The sequence below is a fragment of the Myripristis murdjan genome, chromosome 5 (genome assembly GCF_902150065.1).
Source record: "Myripristis murdjan chromosome 5, fMyrMur1.1, whole genome shotgun sequence".
In the NCBI taxonomy this organism is placed as follows: Eukaryota; Metazoa; Chordata; class Actinopteri; order Holocentriformes; family Holocentridae; genus Myripristis; species Myripristis murdjan.
The window spans coordinates 18,820,226-18,838,926 of record NC_043984.1 but is presented as its reverse complement, the minus strand read 5'-3'; the positions used below and the strand labels follow the sequence as shown (position 1 = coordinate 18,838,926).

The window sequence follows — 18,701 nt, the reverse complement described above, 5'->3', positions numbered from 1 at the left end:
GCCTTCCCCAAACTGTTCCCACAAAGTTGGAAGCAGAGAATTGTCCAAAATGTTTTGGTGAGCTGAAGTATTAAGATTTCCCTTCACTGGTACTAAGGAGCCAAGGCCGAGCCCAGAAAAACAAGCTCATAGCATTATCCCTCTTCCACCAAACTTAAAACTTGGCACAGTGCCGTCAGGCAGGGAACGTTCTCCTGGCATTCACCAAACCCAGACTCATCCATCTGACCGCCAGGTGTGATTGGTTACTCCATAGAACACATTTCCGCTATTCCAGAGTCCAGTGGTGAGGTGCTTTACACCGCTCCATCTGACACTTGGCATTATGCTTGGTGATATAAGGCTTGCATGTGGCTGCTCGGCCATGGAAACTCATGCTATGAAGCTCCTGGCACAGTTTTTGTGCTGATGTTAATGCCAGAGGAGATTTGGAGCTCTGCACTTACTGAGTCAACAGAGCATTGGCCACTTTTACGCACTAGGTGCCTCAGCACTCGGCGACCCCGTTCTGTAACTTTACTTGGTCTGCCACCTGGTGGCTGAGTTGCTGTGATTTCTGAATGCTTCCACTTTGCAACAATACCATTTACAGATGATTGAGAAATATCTAGGAAGGAAGAACTTTTAACAAACTGACTTGTGACATCATATTGCATTACTATTACAGTACCACACTGGAATTCAGTGAGCTCTTTAGAACGAGCCATTGTTTCACAAACATTTGTAAAGGCAGACTGCATGGCTAGCTGCTTGATTTTATACATGGGACTGAATCACCTGAATTCAGTCATTAAGAGGTGTGGCCCAATCCTGTTGTCCATATAGTGTACCTATAGATACACCAGACAGACAAATAGGCAGTGGCGGCTGTTCAAAGGGCAGGGGCAAAAAAAAATTAAAAGGGCACCTACTGCACAACAGGTGGTCCCACCAGGATGCAAAAAGCTGTGATGCATTATGTATGATGAAATAGTCTATGTCCACGATTGATATTAACATTGTTATTAGGTGATCCAGATCAAAAGTAAAATGCTGAGAAAATAGCCTACACAGGGAAGCAATAACCTTTCAAATTTTTATTCACAAACACCTCTGAAGTAAAACTGTGACAACTATTAACATTTGTTTCACACACATAGAGACATGATAATGTCTCTCTCCCTTTGTCACTCCCCCCTCTTTCTCTCTGTCCATCTCTCTAGTGTGTCTAATCTGTCCAATTATTTCTCACAGGAGAAAACTATGACGTGAGCTTAGTCAGGGAAGGAGATGGTGAATGGAGGAGTCAGAGAAGAATTCGTCTTTTGGCTAAACTGACAACCTATATCTTGGTGGAATGTATTTAAGTTTTAACGACTAAAAACTAAAATAAAACAGGGACAGTGCAGTCTACAGCAGAGATTACATCAGAATGCTAGCAAGATACTAGCCTAATTTATTGGCCCTTCGCAAAAACGTAGACTTGTCCTCATTGTCAGCCACACTATGAGAAAGCCCTACAGGACACCTTAAACGGGAGACCACAGAGCGCTGCATCTCTTTTTTTCCACTGGTATTTTTTTCTCTCCATTGCACTACTATATATACACACGTATCTCTCTCTCTCTCTCTCTCTCTCTCTCTCTCTCTCTCTCTCTCTCTCTCTCTCTCTCTCTCTCTCTCTATATATATATATATATATATATTTACACTCAGTAACCACTTTATTAGGTCCACCTGTACAGTCTAATGCAGTTCAATGCAACAGCTCATAAACAGAACGTTTATAATGTTCAGTTTTTGCTGACATTGTGGAGAATGTGTAGGAGGTCTTGAACTGGACTATATTATATTGAGATGTGCTTGTAATTTTTTGTCCTCCCTGTTTCTCTACATAAAATGCAGTCCAGGACAACATTACCACTACCTATTGGCTCAATGCCAAACATATAATTGAATGAACACTTCTGTTACTCTGACAAAAAGAAAACCTGAGCATTATCGCCATCATAAAATTATTAAAGTAAACTTTATGGGAGAACAGTTGTATTAGATCGTAGAGGTAGTAGTGTGTGTGTGTGTGTGTGTGTGTGTGTGTGTGTGTGTGTGTGTGTGTGTGTGTGTGTGTGTGTGTGTGTGTTATATGGCTGAATATGAAGAAAGGTCTATGACACATCTGATGATGATTTGACTGGAGAGACACTTTCTACCGGTGGAAATATACAGTTATCAATGATAACAGCGAGGGCCCACTGTATAAAATGTTATAGTTTATCCGATAGTAGCCTAATATTTATGAGGTAGAGTCATTGAATATACCATAACAATCTGTGTAGCAACAATGGTGTATCACAGGGAAATATGATAGAGTTTACTAATATAAATTCGCCATTGCCCTGTGATAATCACCGACCTAATATCACACTCACCTTTTATTTACCAGTGGAGCCCGACTTTGTTGTCAGTCTGCCCTCCTGCTCCCTGAGGGCTGTTTACACGTGCTGGTTGCTGTTATTTTAAGTTGCTCACAAACCTTAAATGAGTTGACCTCACCGTCTAGGAAAACGAGCTCCAGCTGATGTCATTCCAGATTGTCGCACGGCCGCTGATGTGACGCTGACGTCATGTGTTATAATAAAGTCTCCTGAAGCACATGGGAGGCGCGTCGGGAAACTCACCTCATTCAAGTTTGTGGGGAGCGGAGGAGCACTCCTGAAGTAAACACGCGATGATCTGGACGATATTTCTCCTGGTTCAAGCCGTCATCCTCTACTGTATTCTCTCTCAGCGATCCAGGCAAGTCATTCTACTTTTTTGTTTGTTTGTTTCACTTTTACTTGCTTTTTCTTGCCTACCATTTATAAACATACCATACCTGATCTTTTTTTTTTTCTATAAAGCCATCTTACAGTATTTACATTGTCAGATTGGCATTATCGACTTTTTTTCCCCTCTCTTGAATATTCTTCACCTGTGGCCATCTCTCGCATCGCACAGCACACCTTCCTCTCATGATGACAAGTCTCCTGCGATTTTATTGGTGCTGTACAATATGTTAGTAGATGAATAAAGATGAATTAACACCACAGGAGATTAACAATAACAACAATAAGGGACCTATCACGCGGTTTATCGCCTCACCCAAGCAGTTAGTGTTAGTTCAGTGGGTTGTTCCTCAGTAATTCAACCTCCCACTCACAGGCGCCTGGAATGCGGTCACACTGCTAAACATAGGGCACTGATTTTTCTATAAGGAAGTTTGAAGCCTTGAAACCAAAACAGTGTTGTAGAGTAAAAACTGTGTCATGGATTTGATTTATAATCACAACAGTTAGTTTGGTCTTAAGCGTCACACTAATAGAATCTGGATGTTGAAATATTTGTACAGGGATACATGGAAGTTTATTTGTCATTATACAACAGGTTGTATAGTGAAATTAAAATGTGAGTCCCTCTTGATTGATTAATTGATTATGTAAAAAATATAATTATTAAGCCTGGAGGAGTTCAGATGGTGCACTTAGTAGTCTCACAGCCTGAGAGAAGAAGCTGCTCTGTAGTCTGGTGGTACGGCAGCGAATACCTTTGTATCTTTTGCCTGATGGCAGCAGGGTGAACAGGCTGTGGCTGGGGTGGGTGTTGTCTTTTAGGATCCTTTTGGCTCTGCGCAGGCGAGTGCATTTATGCAGTTCATTTCACTATAACAGACACCAAAACTCAAGGATGTGTAGGATGGGGTGCATTATTTTGTTAATTGTCTTTCATTAGGACTATATATATATATATATATATATATATATATATATATATATATTGCCATATCAAGGGACTAATGAGAGTTTTTAAAGACCATATGCCTTTATTTGTTAAAGTACAACCAAGGCAAATTTCCCTTCTTTTTCTTTTTAGACTGAAGAGTGACCCACCTTTGGACAAAGGAGTCATTCCCTGGTTGGGCCATGCACTTGAATTTGGAAAGGATGCCGCCAAATTCTTAAGTCGAATGAAGCAGAAACATGGTGACATTTTCACGGTAAGGAGAAGAAAACTGAACCACTTTTCTTGACATAGGACATAGGATGCTATGTTCAAATAAAATGCCACATCCCATGTGTATTTTTGGACAAATCATTTTCAGAAGTTTTGATAGAGTCTGATAGTTTTGATAGTCAGAGTATTTGGGATTTTTTTTTTCTTGTAATGTAGGTTTTGGAAGTTGCTCCTCTACCATAAAATACTCCCACTGCTTCAGAGAATTAAGACAGTGTCAATATTCTCTGCTTTAATTGACAAGAATCATGAATCTTGCACAATGCTTAAATCTGTGACAGAATAAATAACCCATGTTAACAGAATTACATAAAATGCAGCAGCAATCCAACACTCTGATTTGCAGCACCAACATTTTCAGTCTGTTCTCTGGCCGTCAACCTGTTTACTGCATATTTTAAGTCAGTTCAAAATCCAAAAATGAAGTGATTATTAAGGATTAAAGAGGTGGTTATCTACACAAATGAGTGAAGAGAGGTGTGCACACAGCATTGACTCAAAACATTCACAGCGCACCCGGATCCCTCATGTTCACCTTGATCTTAATGTATTTGTGACCTGCAGGTGCGTGTTGCTGGGCGTTATGTGACCGTGCTGCTGGATCCACACTCATACGATGCTGTCATCGACGACCCTGTTTCCCTGGACTTCACACGCTACGCACAGGTTCTGATGGACAGGATCTTCAACCTGCAGCTGCCCCATCACCAGGGTGCCAAAGCTAAAGCCATGATGAAACAGTATGTCCCACTTTAACCTGAGGACGTGTATATTTTAGGGTTAGGGTTATATGCCTGGCTTTTCATGAGAACCTAATGACCTATTTTCATGATATTCCAGCAACTGAATCTTTCCATGATAGGAATGCTATTGTTCAAGGATCAGTTTTTCCTGTAATTGCATATAAGCTATTTTTTGGTTCAGCACTGTGAGAGAGCAGCAGCTACCTATGCACGTTTTGCTAATTGTTGAGCTACCTCAGGGAATGAGTAGTTAGAGCTTGTCTTTGATGTCAGACATTGATATAAGTCAACCTGTAGGCTCTAACAATGTGTGTCACAGGGTAACTGTGCTAGTCTTGTCAACATCATCAATCAGAGTGACACAAGTTACTTGATTCCTTTTTGTTGCAGAACTGTCAACCTTTATCCTTTTACCCTCTGTGTCCCTAGGCACTTCCAGGGGGCCAATTTGGTGTGGCTCAACGGCACCGTGCACAAACACCTGTGGGCTTTACTGAAAGCTGAGACACTTCAGAACCAGACAGACTGGAAAGAGGAGGGACTGTTCAACTTCTCTTACAGCTTACTATTCAAGTATGGAAGATCTCTCTCTTCCCACACTTTTAACTATGTCAAAAGCAACAGGCATTCTTGTCAAAAGCCTCAGCTAAACAGTTTACACACCAGCCAATTCCATGATTCTGTTTGTAAACGCAAGAGGAAAAATGTACGGTGACACACTGTTTCAACCAAAGATTAAATGGTTACTTCCCGTTTAACTTGCAACTCACTCTGACGTGAAGCAAACCCATGTCATCTGTCTTAGGTTTTTTTGTTTTGTTTTGTTTTGTTTAATGATGAAAGGCATCATTTGTCAATAGAGGAGAGGGTGGAAATGGTTAAGAAGATATCTGGAATGTGAAGAAGAATAGGATAGTAAAGTTTATTGTAAGTTGGCGTCATCCTCCATTAAGAGATGCTACAAGTTGGGTGGGCCAGTGGAAAATTACCTGTTAAGTGGCCTCTTGCGTGAAAGAGCTTTTAAAATGGAAAAGCTGTGTGGGCAGGCTATCTTTTCATCAAGAGGAAGATGGACACAATTTGTCCATTTAGTAGTGTTGCTTAGTAGCTGGGCCTCCACTGACAGGAAATAGCTTTTGTCATGATAATGTTTTCTCCCTTTTTGCTTAACTATTTGTTAGTTTTTTTTCACTCCATATATTCCATCTCTACTTTCCCTACAGGCTTGGATACCTCACGCTTTTTGGAGGAGAACAGAACAACAACGGCACAGACCCCTCAGATGTCTATAAGGAGTACCGGAAGTTTGACAGACTCTTGACCAAAATGGCAAGAGCCACACTAAAACCAGGTAAGAGCACACCGAGGGCTTCTGTACAAAAACTGGGCCACATTTCCCAATCTGCAACTTTTACCCATTTACTCAGTATTTTATCAGAAACCTAAATCTGATCCAGTGATTCTCCAGTAGTATTACATTTCTAGTGAGGAATATTGAGTCATACAAATATCTACAAGTAATGGTGCAGGGTGTGTAAGCAGAGTTCATCATTACAAACCATGAGTCAGCAGGTATCATTTGCACCTCTTCATGCTGTCTTGTATATTTACATTTGGCATTGTGTAGGCTAATCTGATATGACATCAAGAGTGGAAGTTACTACGGGTGTGTTTCCTTGTTGCCATGGTTACTTTTACGTGCTCAGTGTGTTACGTCGTGCCTAGCAGCCTGACAGACATTGTGAAGACTTTTACCACTCACATTTCATCATCATGGCATTCGAACTTTCATCATGCGGCCACATAGAGTTTGAAGTGCGTTGATAGCTAGCTCCCTCTGTTTAAACTACATACAACACCTTATGTTTCCAACAGCCATCACATTTTTCTGCCCACATGTATCATTGTTTCTGCTAGTACCTGCTGCACCCATATTACACTGCGCCTTCAGTCATTTTCCATTCATATTCTTGCATGCCTGCTCCAGTCTTGCCTGTCAAAGCTGTCTACTGATATTTAGTTGCCATCTCAACTCATGCACACAAATATAACTATTTATCTAACATTATAGTCACAGTCCAAACATTCGGATTGATCTCAACTGTTTACCCTACCTCTGTCACTTAATCACTGGTGTATATCTGTGTGTGTTTGTGTGTGTGTGTGTGTGTGTGTGTGTGTGTGAGACAGATGAGAAGAGGACAGCGCAGAGTGTGCGGCAGAGACTCTGGGAGCTTCTGGCTCCAGCAGGTCTGAGTGCAGACTCAGGGTCCAGCCCCTGGCTTCAGGGCTACAGACAGCAGCTGCAGGAGGAAGGGGCTGATGAGGAGGTGCAGAGGAAGGCTGTGCTGCTGCAGCTGTGGGCCACACAGGTGAGCCAACCCATAGACGACGGTCCTGTTCACAACACATTTGGTGATCAGATCTAAAAACTGAGTAAGGCAAGTTGCCGTCTCAGTCAGATGTGCTGTGGTTGTGTGAGGTTGTGTTTATCTTTGTGATTAGAGTTGTATTTTGTCCATGGCTTGTTCACTCCAGGCAGCTTTGACTTTAATGAGGTCTTCATGCAGTACTCCTCTGTTGCACATGGGGGTGCTGTTCACCTCTGCGTTTCTTTTGCCTCTGAGCGAGCAGCTTTTTTTTCATGAACACAAGATAATATTGAACATGAAGGCAGGGCTGCAGTGCTCGAGCTCAGTCTCAGCCCTGAATCTGGTCTCTAGTTCACTTTTTAACATTTTGGACTTTGGTCTTTAGCTGTTTATTTTTGTCTATACCTATTTTGACTTGGACTTGCTTTAGTTTTCTGTCCAAAAATGTAAAATAAATGTAATTTTACTGACGCATGTCTTAATTTCTCCCAGTTCTCTAGAAGGGATTTCACCTGTAGAAATGTGTATAATATAACTGACTCAACCCCATTAGGAGCTCATTCTTATTTGAATTCTGGCATATGCCTCACTAAAATGGTCCTAGACTTCTACTTGAAAGGTTTACTGTGTATAAATCCTTGTTTGACTTCACATAAACACTTGAACATTAGCCTAAACCTGAGGGCTGCTTACTCAACTTCACTTGCACTTCACCATGTTGCATTTCAATTTCATTTCAAGGTTTGAGTCATAACTTGTAACTGACTCATGAGTCACAAATTCACTTTCCCAAAACTGAAAACTTCAGTGTTGCTTAAGCAAGAGACTTGATGTCAAGATGTTTTGCACGTAGATATACTCGGCATAAGGAATGAAAATGTAAACACAGGAAATACTCAGCACAAACATACGGTTAAGTATTCCTGTGTCTGGGTCAGGTCTCCTATAATCACATTAATAATACCTTTGCCAAAACTACACACTGCCAATGTGTTTATAAGGTCATGGCTATCATGATACATCCTTTGATGGATAAAAAAGTGCTTTTATCATCAGCAATGTTCTAAACTTTAGAGAAAATGCACAGTATAGTAGGATTGGGTGGTAGTGTATTTCCTAGATTTCCATACATGCTTCAGAGGCAGTTTTTGACAAACTGCCTCTTATTCCTACAATATTCACTAAACAGCATTGAGGTTTGCAGTGAATAAACTACAGAAATTCAATGGCCTGCCCCTGAACACAAGCAGATGGTACGGGACCTGAGGTTTCCAATTGCTTTCCTTTTTAAGTAAACCATTACAGCGTCGCACTTAGTTGGTCAGAGCACATCCAGCACATGGTTTTTCTCATCTCGGGCACATGAAAGGAAACCATTTTTTCTACCTCGTCAGCATTATGGCTTTAATGATTCATCAGGCTCTATGATTTAACTGAATTTAAACAGCAACTTGCCGTTTCTTGGAACTGTGACAGAAGATAGATACAGTAATGAGTGGGTATGAGTATCATGTTATATGTTGCCGTCTCCTATTGCAACCTGTGCCGTCACTACAAAAAAACTGAAGTGAGAGAGCCGTCCATATCACTGTGCTCATGTCAGTCCTCATTTGTTTCCAGGGCAACGTTGGTCCTGCTGCATTTTGGCTCTTGGGTTACTTGTTGACAAACCCTGAGGCCCTGACAGCCGTGAGGAGGGAATTCAGCAGGATCTCACAGATGGAAACTTCACAGACGCCTCTGCTGGACAGCCTGGTGCACACCCCTGTGTTTGGTGAGCACTTGATCCCAGTTTCTGCAAAGACAAGGGCTTTTATTGGTTGTATGCCTATTTACAAAATTTCAAAATTCGGTAGAAATAGAGATTTAACTTTAATTAATTTTTTACATGCACAGTATGCAGTCTATATAGTAGTCAGTACAATACAGTGCAGGCTTGCTGGTTTCCATACAATATTAAGGTTCAGTCTATTGCAGTGTTCGAGTGTACAATATAACAGTAAAAAGAGAAAGGAAAAAGGTTAGGGCTACAACTTAAGGTAAATTTAGCTATGACTGACTGTGACAGTGTGATAATTACAAGTGCAACAAAATACAGAACAAACTCAGGGGGTATTTACAAATCCAAATTAGGCATGACAGTGAAAAAAATGACTGAAAATAACAGATTTGATAGACTGCAAAAATACAAGGATACAAAATTGTTGAGGATGTTCAAGATATACTTTTGCAGATGCATGCTACAGCAATACACATGCATAAAATATTGGTAATGATATTATCCAAATGGTCTTGTGCAAATTCATTTACAAACTCTGCTCTGCCATCTGCCCCTTCATAGACAGCGCCTTGGAAGAGGCATTGAGACTTACTGCTGCCCCCTTCATCACCAGAGAGGTAGTGCAGGAAAAGACCTTGCACATGGCTGATGGCAAGGAGTATCTGCTACGGAAGGGAGACAGAGTGTGTTTGTTCCCCTTCAGCAGCCCTCAAATGGACCCTGAGATTCACCATGAGCCACAGGTTTGTAGTCCTCCTGCATTGTAGAAATTATCACTGTCCTGTTCACACACACCCCATTGAAACTTCAGTATCATGTTGCTACTGTAATGGAAGTAATAGTATTAGTGGCAAGCTGGAGGCTGGCTTTAAGTGTATGGGGAATTAGTGACTAGATGGAGGTGTAGATAAGGTGGAGTCCCGCCTACGCAAAACTGACCCTGGATTACCCAGTGAGAGGTCAAACCAGAACTGCACACCAGTGAGATTAGCTGGGCGCGGGAACAGAAACACAGTTGATACATGTGGGAAGGAAATAACAAGGTTGCATTATACAAATCTGTCCGCCAAACTAAATACAGACACACAAACAGGCATTAAAGTTGTGTAATAAAAGGATTTGCATAAGCAGCTGTGACATTTCTGATTGATTCTGTCTAATTTTTGTGGCCTGAAAAATTGTGTTTCCATTCCCAGAAATACAAGTATGATCGCTTCCTGAATGAAGATGGATCAGAGAGGAGAGATTTTTATAAAGGAGGGAGGCGGCTGAAATATTACACCATGCCGTGGGGCGCCGGGACCAATGGCTGTGTGGGAAAGCAGTTCGCCATCAATACCATCAGACAGTGAGTTTCCTTAGAGCGTCCCACTAACTTTAAGACAAACAGGGATTTGCTGATGTTTTTCAAAATGTTACACATTAGAGGAGTTTTTATTTTGTCTTCATCATGCTTTAATTCTTTTATTTCTGTGTGTGTGTGTGCTCATCAGGTTTGTCTACATGGTGCTCACTTATTATGACTTCGAGCTTTGTGACCCAAATGCTCAGATGCCTGAGGTCGATGCCAGTCGCTACGGATTTGGGATGCTGCAGCCGAAAGGAGACTTATTCATCCGATATAAAGCCAAATCTTCCCTGTACGACTGTTAAAGTCATACAAACCACACATAATACTCTTATTTATGCACATTTCAACTGTTGCTTCAGCTGTTAATATACCCTTTGTATTTTTATACTGTAAAATTGTATTATACTGTAAAATATTATTTTATTTAACTTTATTTGTAAATATTGCAATCTGTACAACATTGTGGTATAGACTTTATTGTTTTATCATTAATATTAATATTATTATCATTATTTTATTTATATTTTATTATATTATATTATTATTATTGTTATATTATTTTTTTTTATTATTTTTGTGTGGAAAAAGTATCAGTAAATATGATGCAGGCCTATTGCAGCCAGTTGGACCCACATCTAAATTTTATGTTTTATACAGTAATAATAACATGTTGGAAATCTGAAAAGCAATCAATTTGTGTTTGATGGTCATTTTTAGGAGCTGTAAAAGGTGAGGCACTTGAGAGTGTTTCTGTATGTTCAATAGAGTGCCTGAATGTAATGAGGGGACTTCCTGTACTGTAAACAGAGAAGACCACACATTGATCTCACTGGCACATGCTTGCTGTTTGCAGAGTGAAGCTGAGTGGAAAGTTTAGATTTATGTCATTTGGAAAACAGCTGATCACTTTCTATCAAGAACAGATGCCATTTTCCAGGGCAAGATCCACTGACATGGGTCAGTTTTTACATTTTTTTAGGGAACAACAAACAGCGTCTGAAATTGGTCTAATAAGCTTATGCTGCGGCATGCCTATCACTCCACACCTTTTTGATATATCGCTAAGTTGTAGTACATAACATTATCAATCCAACATAACAGCATTTGAGTATGTAACAATGTACAGCCACAAAGGACAAATAATGCCCCTTGCAGGCCTCATGAAGTTTGGCTTTGGTTTAATTGTGTCTCCTAAGTTTTAAATCCTATTGTGTGGATTAATGAGCAACTGTTCCACTGAACCCAACTGTGTTATGGAACCAAGCCAGGCAGATTATCTCTGCCAAGAGACACGCTGGCTGAAATATAAATAATGCTGCATAGACCTACTGTTATGTTATGTTTTAAAGAATGAAATCTGATGTTGTAAACTTGCCATACTTTTGAATTTTGCATACAAGTTCTAACACTCTGTTAACTGAAATTAAAATCACTATTGTATTCCTATGAGGGCTTACAGCATGTTTGTTGCGCTGTTATTGTTATTAGTTAGTGACCATGTTATACTTCAAGTTATTTTGTATTTCCTGTGGTAACAAAATAATACCCCCATAGGGAGTTATAGTGTGTGTAATTAATAGTGAGGTTACAATGGGCTGATCAAATTAAAAGTGATATTTTACCTGCCTTAACATACTTTGCATTGAATTTCATCGCATGTGGCATAGCTATAACAGTCCAATAATATGTGTATACAGTATTATCTATAGTTTTACTCTTTGCTGGGACATTTGTGTTGTATCCTTCTAAAACGTATGATAGGATTGAGATTGTCCCGGTTTGCAAAGGAAATTGGGACATGTTACACTATTTAGAGCACGCTACAGAGTGGACTGTAGGTTATAGTGGGCTTCAGGTGCATTATCTGTTGAGGCTACGGGGCTCGGGCTCCTCGGCTCGGTGTGGTAAGGGTTAACCGTATTGGCTGCGCAGCTGGAGGAGCCTCGGTGATTTCAGCCCCTGCAGGATCCCGCTCACAGGCACCGGGCAGCACACAGACACTGAGACACATAGACCAGAGCTACCGAGACTATTCACGGCTACTCACTAAGTCTACTTGTTGATTCGCCACCGGAGCAAGGAAGGGAACGGCAGACTGTATCTGTGTGGTGTTTTTTTTTTTTTTTTATGATTATTTAAACATGTCGGCACGCGGCACATGATGTCTCTGACAACAGCCTCCAACAGAGCCGCGCAGAACTGCACAGCCATAAGTTTGATCGCAATTACTCTTACAAAATGTTGGTGATGACTGTACATATGATGAACCAGGGTATACTAGGGACATGTAAGTATCTCATTCCTTTATTATATGTTCTAGCCTTTAAGTTTACTATTTTATTTTATATTTAAGGTTACATACTTGGGTTGAGTTGGGTATTTCGTGTCTTGTCCCTTCTTGGCATGATGGGCTGTTATAAATCTTACTAATTTTATTGCCAGTACCTATGAAATAATCTGAGGTCTGTTTCAGTATTGCCACAAAACAGTTATATTACATGATGTATAATTCAGACATAACTGACTTCTATATATGGATCTGATTATTAACCTAGTGAAATGACTGTCAGTATTCGCCTTGGCTTATGCAGATATGAAACACAGCAAAATGTTTGTTTGCGCAGCAGGCTGGTTATAGATACTGTAATAGTGAATCATGGTTTCTAAACTTATTAATCGGTGTTAGTAACCTACTACCGGTGTTAGTAGTATCCTGTTATTAGCCTCATATGTCTTCAGAGGACAGTTCATAAACACCTTCAAATGTATGATTCACACCTAACGCTGCCGGTGGATTGATAATTGTCCCCCTCAAGCTGAAATATTTCAGCACCAGGGGAGGTAGACAGCGACAAAAAGCGACCGGTTTGTGGAGTGACAGATAGGCGTTTCAGCACCGGACAGCGCTCACAAGTGGAGTCGAGTTTATCATTGTCCCGGCTCCCCACCCCACCCCCTCTCCACCACCCTTGTCAGCAAGAAAAGCCGCTGTGCGTCTTAAAGCTGATTAAAATATCTATTTGGTTCTCTGATGAGTGGATAAACCACCTGACATTGCTAGTGTAGGACACCGACAGTGGCCATTTTACAGCACCTAAATAATTATTGTTTATTGGTCTTTTTTAATTGCAGCCACCGGAGAAAAGGACGGACCCTGATGCGGTCATCTACTGGACCATGTCTTCTTAATCAAAAAGACTGTATCTTCCAGTCTTTTCAAGTGACGGAGCGTCTTGAGTAAAGATGATTCGAGTGGCGACTCGGTCGGCCACCTCGCTGCCGCCGGATGCGGTGGAGATCATCCGGAGCAAGTCCCACTCCCGCCGGGTGAGACTCAACGTGGGGGGGCTCCTCCACGAAGTGCTCTGGAGGACGCTGGACAGGCTACCCCGCACACGACTGGGCAAGCTGAGAGACTGCAACACCCATGACTCTATCATGGAAATATGCGACGACTACAACTTGAGTGATAATGAATATTTTTTCGACAGACATCCCGGCGCCTTCACGTCGATCCTAAACTTCTATCGCACGGGAAAGTTGCACATGATGGAGGAAATGTGCGCCCTGTCGTTTAGCCAAGAGCTGGACTTCTGGGGCATCGATGAAATCTACCTGGAGTCGTGCTGCCAGGCCAGATACCACCAGAAAAAGGAGCAGATGAACGAAGAGCTCAAACGAGAGGCCGAGAACATGAGGGAAAGGGAGGGAGATGAGTTTGATATCACATGTTGTTCCGAAAAGAGGAGGAAACTTTGGGACCTCTTGGAGAAGCCAAGCTCTTCACTCGCTGCCAAGGTAGAGTCGAAGTCAGCACTTTACCCTGAGCCTCTTATTGCCACTCTGCCAGGGCCGATCAAGTGAAAGTAGTCGGTAACCTAACCCCTTGGGCAACAATGGATTCAAACCAGTAGGCCTATACTCCTACTTTAATAAGATTTTAATAATAACTTTTTATAATAACTTTTCCATAAAGAAGCAGAGGGTTGCTCAGTAAATTGGGGTCAATATGGTGTGATGAGGATGTGAATGAATAGGATTTATATTTAGAAAAAAGCTAGACAAAAAAAAAAGAGAAATAAAAGACACAAAGGGGGGGAAAAGCCTGACAAATTCAGTTTGACATCCCAAGGTTAGTATAAATCTCTGTGTGAGACTGGCTAGACCTGATGCCTGACTTACTTTTACCCTGAACCAGTGCTTTTAATCTGTCACATTCAGCAGCTGGAGTACAGGAGGGAGCAAGACTAAGACAGACAGAAAGCTCCATAGTCTTCCTCTTTGCTTGGTTTAGTTTTACTCAGAGGTGAACATCAAAGCATCCTGCACTTTTTAACATTTTAGCCAAACTGAATGAAGTTCTTCCACTTTAATCATTAATCTTAATTGCAGTTTGTAGACTGAATGATGCTCTTTTCGGATGGTTTTTTAAGATAACACACCCTTCTTTATCTCCCTCTATTGGTTTCAGAGACCTCAGTTTACAAGTCAGTGTAATAATATGCTGGTCTCTTGGGAAACTGTAGATGTTTGTTGTTCTTTCCAAAAGGAGAGAGGATGAGAGATTGAGTATTGCTAGAGTTTGATTCTCCATCAGGGTTGCATGAAACCCCACTGCACATGATATATATTTTTAGATCATTACACAGCATACCCCCATTGTGAACAATCACTCCCACTTTGGTTCATTAGCCTCCCTCAGCACTTCTGCTTCATTCGCAGCCCTGTACTCCATCATCCACCTCATTAAAGGGCTCATAGCTCTCACTCCTGGAAGAGTACTTCACTTGTCTCTATCAGTGGGTACAATCATGTTAACATTTTACCTGAAGTGACTTTGAAAAAGAGTGACCAGGTCAATATTGAATTTTAATTTTAAAAAATAATAATAATTACATAATAGCATATTGCCAATACAACAACCATTTTAGGATTCTGCATATAAGATGTTGCCCTCTCCAGTCACTTAACATTTCCTAAGGAAGCTGAGAGAGCAGAGTTCAACATATTCCCTATGAAATATGCGAGTGTTAAGATTTCTTTTTTTTTTTCCAGGGGATGTAGCTCAAAATGACATTTTCATTATGTGTCACTGGCATGCCACAATTTAAAATGCCTGAAGACATATTCGTCACATGTGCATGCAAAGAAATATATTGTGGAGATGGGAGGCCTTCCTTGTGCATGGTTTGAATCTTCAGTCAGCTCTGCTGCTGTTTACAGAGCTCACTGGACTGGGAAGTAGGAAGAGAAGCCAGCAGCATAACCAAACATTAATGGCACTTTCCTTCAGATAGTGTTTACATTGCAAATTCATAACACATTCATGTCATGATTCATGGCTCACCTATGAGTGAACAGTCAGCATTTACAACAGCATCATTTTTACATTTATGTAATATCTTTTAAACATGATGACACAACAGTTTTTCAAACAAGTCACTGTAAGGAACACAATGTTCAGCAAGATGTGCCTATAGATTAATTCCATAAATCACATCTTACCATTGGCTGATCCCTTTCCTCCTCTGCGCTTGTGCTATTGAGTTTGACTGATTGAAGTGTATTGCAAAGTGGCTGATAGAAAAATTGGCGCACAACTCATTTCCCTATCCCATTGCTCTAGCTGCATACAAACTCAATCAACAGAAAACACACATGAGCTGTACATGTGGCACAGTGTGCATATTTAAGGGACTCTGAAACTTTTGAATGAAGACGGGGGAAGGGCAGGTGAGGTCCTTTATTTGTTTGACAAATAGGGCCCTTGCCACATGGCTTCCTTTTGCAAATGAGACAGTAAAAATGTCATGGTGAGGTTTAATGGCAGCCATTAGAAGCAGCCTTGTTTTCTGAAGCTTAATTGAAGGGTGACATCGGTAAAATAGCTTGTTCCCAAACACTGATTCCACCTCATTTATTTTTCAGTGCTGATGAATTTTTAATTGCACATTAATAATGCTTGACTTTGTGCAGGGAGAGAAGGTGCAATCCAGAGTATCTATAGCTCCAGATGTCACCTCCTGCTGGGCACTTTGGAGTTATAACCTCCCCAAAATACACATAGGGCACCAGGGCTCTTTGAGACAAGTCATTTCTCATAGTCAAAGCTGCACGGTGAAGGACACCATGTGTGCAGCCCTCCATAACCTGTCTTTCTGCTTGGGAGTGTTGATGTGCTAGGTGGTGTTTTTAGGCCCACTTGAGTCTGCATTTCTACAACTAAATTATTTAACATAACAATACAGACTCCTAGAAACACAGGCAAAACTTGGAGGTGATCAGTTCATCCATAAAAGATGAGCTCTTGTTAATACTGAGAAGTACATGCTGAATGTCTACAGTATGGTGTCATTTTAATAGTGTGTGTGTGTGTGTGTGTGTGTGTGTGTGTGTGTGTGTGTGTGTGTGTGTGTGTGTGCGTGCGTGCGTGTACGTGTACGTGTACGTGTACGTGTACGTGTGCGTGTGCGTGTGTGTGTGTGTGTGCAAGGTGGGCCCAGTAGGAGGCAAGGGCAAGTAGGTTGTAAATGAAGACCGCCTGTGTAATACAGCGTGTCTCAGCAAGCCTCTGCTGCTCAGTTCTCCCTAAGCCATAGCTCACTCTCACCACATTTTGGCATTAATCTGTAAAGCTGTTTTTATTGATCTTTATTGAAGATATGAGTTGCACTGAATGATATCAAGTCGATTTTCATTGGTTTTATCAAGTTATTGCTGTTAATATTTGCATAAACAAATTCATTACAAAGTTATCAAAACCTACTACCAGAATATCATATAAAGCACAGACAAGGCGGAAACCTGTAAAATTATTATTTTTTAAATGGTTTGAAAGCCATAATTCAGTCTAAGTAATTAAATTAAATGTGAAATCCACACAAATACAGCAGCATGCTGTGAGAGCCTGAAAACACACATTATTGTACTAATCTAACATTACAAAGGACATTAATAGGCGTATGAAAAAAGACAATATGTTTTGGGATTGAGTGATATATTGATTCAACACTGTGTGCAATTATATTGAGCTATAAAGCTGGACATGGAGGTTACTGAAAAATACAGTCACGTACAGCTTCACATGCAGAGAGACATTTTTTGAGATATTTTTGACATTTTTACACTCGGTCAATGTTCACATCTCCCCAAAGTCAAGCAATGCTCTGTAAAACCACCAACATTTTGGTACTTAGGATGAGATGCTTAGTTATAAAAACTCACTCTTGTTTCTTTTGCTTTGACAGAGCTGGGTTACACTAATTGCACAGCAACCTCTTTTCTCAGTGAGCAGTGGACAGCCATGACTTGAGGCAGTCCATTGCACTTTTCACTGCATATTAGATTTACCCTATTGACTTTGTTGTGTGTGGAGTTTGAGATCACTCACCATACAATTTGAGTCTGTAGCTATGTGCCTCTGTCAGAATGGAGCGATCCATTGTGTTGTCCTACCTGATCCAGATTCACCCAGTATGGCCTGGCAGCTGAATTGTTTTAGGACTGGGAGGAAATCGATGACAAAGACATTAAGATGTAATGCAAGCTGGGTCGAGTGAGGACACACCCCAGCAAGCCATTAGAGTGGGGCTAAGAAGTGTGAGCTCCCAAGGACCACTGGCTGCAGACATGGGGGTGTGCAGCCACTCACTCCAACCTCAGTGCCCTCACACAGGGTGCACAGAGGGACCAGGGTGATGCTGCAGAGCAGACACTCCTGCTTTATGGCCTGGGTTATTTTAAGCTGTGGTTCCAAATAATAGGGTGGATAGTTTCCTTTGTCTGTGTCTGTCTGTCCCCTCCTCCCCTACCACCTTTTCTTTCTCTTTCTCCCCGTTCTTCCCTTCCTCTTAGTGTGTTTGTGTGCATGTGTATACTAATAACAGGGCTTGTGACTATCCAGCTGTGTTTCAGGAGCTGTTTTCAACGGCTGTTGCTGGGTGACAGTGACTCTTACGCTGCACTTAGGTGCTCTTTGAATGGCTATAAATCAGCGGTACACAACAGTTTCCCTGCTGCCAGAGTGATTGCAGTGCTACATATCTCCAAGTGGGCATGCACAGAGTCAGGGGGACTGTTTGGCAGAGCAACAGGGAGAACCAAACTCGTAACACAAACACACAGACACACACACATGCGTACACACACCATCACTCTTATCGTCTCATCAGCCTGCTCTGTTTCCCCAATATTACTCTCCCTCCTCTGATTATTAAAATCCAGACTCCCTAATCACCATTTAAACACTCAATAAGACAACGAATATTAAGCTGAGGTTGATAATTAGTGATATAAAAATGTCCTATAAATACTCATAGAAGTGTACGTCACCAAGTATCTGCATGTAACAGTTAAAAGATATAAACAGCAGCTATCCTCATATTTGTATAACATTGTATGATAAAGAACTGCTAGTGTTTAGCATT

The 18,701-nt window shown here is 41.1% G+C and overlaps 2 protein-coding genes across 3 annotated transcripts in view; both read left to right on the top strand.

Moving 5' to 3' along the window:
- Positions 1–2,652: 2,652 nt before the first annotated feature.
- LOC115358997 (prostacyclin synthase) lies at positions 2,653–11,906 on the top strand. The gene is made up of 10 exons (XM_030051185.1): positions 2,653–2,775; positions 3,889–4,012; positions 4,594–4,769; positions 5,202–5,345; positions 5,996–6,123; positions 6,963–7,144; positions 8,765–8,918; positions 9,486–9,667; positions 10,121–10,272; positions 10,418–11,906. The coding sequence occupies exons 1-10, from the start codon at positions 2,708–2,710 to the stop codon at positions 10,575–10,577; spliced, it is 1,470 nt and encodes a 489-aa protein (XP_029907045.1). The 5' UTR covers positions 2,653–2,707; the 3' UTR covers positions 10,578–11,906.
- Positions 11,907–12,232: 326 nt separating this feature from the next.
- The window catches only part of LOC115358996 (potassium voltage-gated channel subfamily B member 1-like), a 35,263-nt gene continuing 28,794 nt past the window's right edge, over positions 12,233–18,701 (top strand). Inside the window, exons 1-2 of one of the 2 annotated variants that reach the window (XM_030051184.1) lie at positions 12,233–12,562; positions 13,408–14,073. In XM_030051184.1, coding sequence (XP_029907044.1) covers positions 13,519–14,073 — 555 coding nt within the window. In that variant the 5' untranslated portion in view covers positions 12,233–12,562; positions 13,408–13,518. Of the gene's footprint in view, positions 12,563–13,296; positions 14,074–18,701 lie in introns of those variants that run through there. The other variant, XM_030051183.1, reaches the window with a different exon arrangement.

Excerpts from the sequence above, each read along its gene's own strand:
- LOC115358997 (XM_030051185.1), top strand. The coding sequence starts at position 2,708 with ATGATCTGGACGATATTTCTCCTGGTTCAAGCCGTCATCCTCTACTGT. Across the intron at positions 8,919-9,485 it reads GGTGCACACCCCTGTGTTTG|ACAGCGCCTTGGAAGAGGCA; the intron begins GTGAGCACTTGA and ends GCCCCTTCATAG. Across the intron at positions 9,668-10,120 it reads AGATTCACCATGAGCCACAG|AAATACAAGTATGATCGCTT; the intron begins GTTTGTAGTCCT and ends TTCCATTCCCAG.